A 3,255-nucleotide genomic window follows, 5' to 3' on the forward strand; every position below is an offset into this window, starting at 1 on the left:
ATTGGACCTCAGACCTGCCATTAACTTTAGTACCTAGCACTAACTATTTGGCGGGCAACTTTTATGAGCTGGATTTCCCTTCTGACCATAGACTTTAGACGTAAGCAGCTATCTTTTTTCCTTCCTGCAAACGCCGCGTTGACTTGCGCACGCCCAACACCGACAGCCTCAGAACACCGCCATTTTGCAATGGAGCCCTCCTTCAATAACGTTCAGCAAACATATACTGCTCGTTTGCCTTCCTTCGCTGGCCGGCCGTTGCCAATGCACCATGCGGACTTCATGGCGGACATCATGACGCAGGTTGCGCCGCAGCGGATCTTAACTACGCGAATGCTTAATTATCAGCAATTAATCCCTGGCGCTAAAACATTCATAATACGAAAACAATTTTGGTTTCGGCGCTCCTTAGTGCCGCTAGTGGAAACACCGTCACACTAGCACTATACTAAGTCCACACTAGCACATAGTGTACCGAAGATAGTGTCCGGCCAAGTGGAAACACCCTGTAATGTGTGTATGACACATTTTGAAAAAAATAATAATTATAAGTACTTATTTCCATAAATATAATTCTTTCCCCATCACCCTGCCTGCCTGGAAGTGATGCGGTATACGGTATACGGTTTAGTAGGACGGAATGCGCGACAGGCGGAATTCCAGTGATATATGTGCGTATTTTCAGACACACAAGTGGGGACGGACTACGTTGATCATTTATAATATAATATTATGAAGGAAATCCTCAGGATTGCCGTACAGGCCTGCTTTCCAGCAGGCAGCTAGCCAGTTTGCTGCGCCTACCACGGGAAACCCACTAGATCTTGGACGTCCTGAGCGATTTCAAGAGCTTCTGCTGCTGGATACGCAGATTAAGAGGATATTGACACGCTAGCTAAGGCAAGAAGCTCTTGTGCAGACAGATTGCGGGGATGTTGGTATATAATGAAGGTACTAGGGTTGTTTAGAAGAGGTCGATAGCTACTGTTTTGTAGTTTAAAGATTCTGTTTCATTTACTAACGTTAAGTGGCATGCATACGCGGCGGCCTTCCATGCGAGAGGTTCATGATAAATCGCTGCGTCGAAACCACAACTGGCGCGAGCATGTAGCCATAAAAGATTGCGTTTGTTATTAACCCACCGTTTCAATGTCAACCAGGTTAGCTTCTGCGCGAAGAGCATGGTCCTTCGTACTGAACTTTGCTCCTGTCGCATCCTGTTTTAATGCAAAATGGTAAAAGTAAACGATAATAATCAACCAAACCATGAGTTCACATTGGAAGGAGCTTTGCTAGAGAGCCAACCAAAGTCCTGGTCAGCTTACCACACGGCGCTACAGGGCATGGTTAATATATCCGCAGAGTCTCGCTTACCGCATGCATCCTTGAACTTTATATGTCGTGTTTATAACCCCCACGGCTTGCAAAGACTGCGCAAGCCCCAAATAATTGAACCACTTTACTCCACAAACTGCTCACGTCCACTGATTTGGCTCATATACATCCATATATTTTGTTACGTTGACTCTCCTCTTTTCTGGCGCAGAGTTTGTTAAAAGATAAGAATCGTGTCGATGGGCTGGTGGCTCCTCTTGCGTGTTGTGTGAAGCAAATTTCTCAACTTGTGATTCAAATATTCCTCAGTTTTACTTAGCCGGATGGTCACGCGGCTTCCAATCCAGCAGTTACTCTTCTGGGTCTGCAGTGCTGGTTATCCGATAGTAAGGCAAGCGCCTGAAAGATACTTAAGTAGAAACATGAATTATTTGTTGCATAACAGCTACACTTCTGCAGAAACATGCTCTTCCGTGTCAACGATCCGTTCGTTGGCCGAGCAGCGTTTCGGGATTTAGATTTATAAACGTACCCAAGATTGGAATACCGTACCCAGTCGTTGTCCTTAATCAATTGAAGCCCAGGTCCTCTCTTCCAGCATCGCTATTCAAGTCTACTCAATACTGAGAACCCATTGAGAATCCATGCCTCCTACATGTCTTGCGTAAACCCGCCCGATATCCTTCCTGTATGTTCCTGCTTTCCTTCCCATGCAAGGACAGGCCGTATTCTTCCCAAGCCGTTACTCGTAACATGCTAAAAATCAAAAAAAAAACTTTAGCCTGATGCTGCAAAGCGTTGGAGTTCCGTCGTCCTCGGTGTATACCGCTAGCGCCGGAGGCCATGCACGAATGCACGGAGGTGTCCTCTCCGACCATGATTTTTCTAACAGATGTCAGCGCCCGATCTGCATTTCAGAGGAACAGCAGCGCACCAGAGCCATTGCTACCTAAGCTCTAACCCCCCAAAAAACAACCGTACGGCATCGTCACGCCCATCACGCCCGTATGTGCTCCTGGACTCGCAAATCGCCAGACGGGCATTACTTAAGCGCGCCTGGCTGCATTGCACCCATTGGAGGAGGTTAAAGATCCGGAAAAGCCGTTGTTCCCTTGTGGCCATTTCCCGCCTAGCAGCAACAGCGCAACAGGGGGGTTCTGGGGATGGGAGGTATTTGGAGGTGCAACCTGACCTGCCGTACGCACGCAGCTTGCCTCCTACAATCCTCGTCTCCTTGTTCGTTGTATATCTGTTGTTGCCCAGCTGCCATCCAAGATACCGCGTAAGCTCTGGCATTAAAAGGTGCGTGCCATTGTGGCTTCATGGTTTCGCCCTTTGGGCTGGCCATAATGGAAAGCGACAGACCGACAGTCCATGGATGGGGTTCTGCCATGAACCAAGCAGGGCTTGAGGCTCGAATGCACCAGAGAGAATTTCACCACTATTCATGAGAATTATAGCTCATTGCAAAAAGAGGCGTGCCATTTCAAAAAATGATGGGAGCCCAACTTTAAGGATGAAGGACTCAGGTTTGGATCGTAGGGGTTGCTCGTCCCATTTGCCCATGGAAAAAGTCGCCCAAGTTGGTGGCCGTGCTGGGCAAGCTCCTGTCCAGCGTTATCATGTTCAGGGTTCAGCAGACGTCTCCATGGCAAGATCCGAAGTCTGGAGAGGTCACGAGAGAGCCCGCGTATGTAGCATGTGCAGACATTTCAGCTGGAGCGAGCACACTGCTTGTCTGTCAGGTCGCAGGTTAAGAGCTTCTAGTGAAATCAAGATTCTTGCGTGGGCACTTAGGATGCTGGAGAGAATGCACAACCTGTGCAGAGACAGACGGACACCGTTGCAGTCGTACCAGCAGAATGTTGTACTGCTTGTAGGAATAGGAAACCACGGGATCGGGAAATTGTCTATGTGTCG

The 3,255-nt window shown here is 48.2% G+C and overlaps 1 protein-coding gene across 1 annotated transcript in view; it reads right to left on the reverse strand.

Moving 5' to 3' along the window:
* The window catches only part of VOLCADRAFT_98166 (uncharacterized protein), a gene marked incomplete at both ends in the record, with an annotated part of 5,827 nt that extends 4,611 nt beyond the window's left edge, over nucleotides 1–1,216 (reverse strand). Inside the window, one exon of the mRNA XM_002957090.1 lies at nucleotides 1,143–1,216. Within this exon, the coding sequence (XP_002957136.1) occupies nucleotides 1,143–1,216 (74 nt within the window). The remainder of the gene's footprint in view (nucleotides 1–1,142) is intronic.
* Nucleotides 1,217–3,255: the final 2,039 nt, after the last annotated feature.

Source organism: Volvox carteri (assembly GCF_000143455.1).
Source record: "Volvox carteri f. nagariensis unplaced genomic scaffold VOLCAscaffold_69, whole genome shotgun sequence".
Classification (NCBI taxonomy): Eukaryota; Viridiplantae; Chlorophyta; class Chlorophyceae; order Chlamydomonadales; family Volvocaceae; genus Volvox; species Volvox carteri.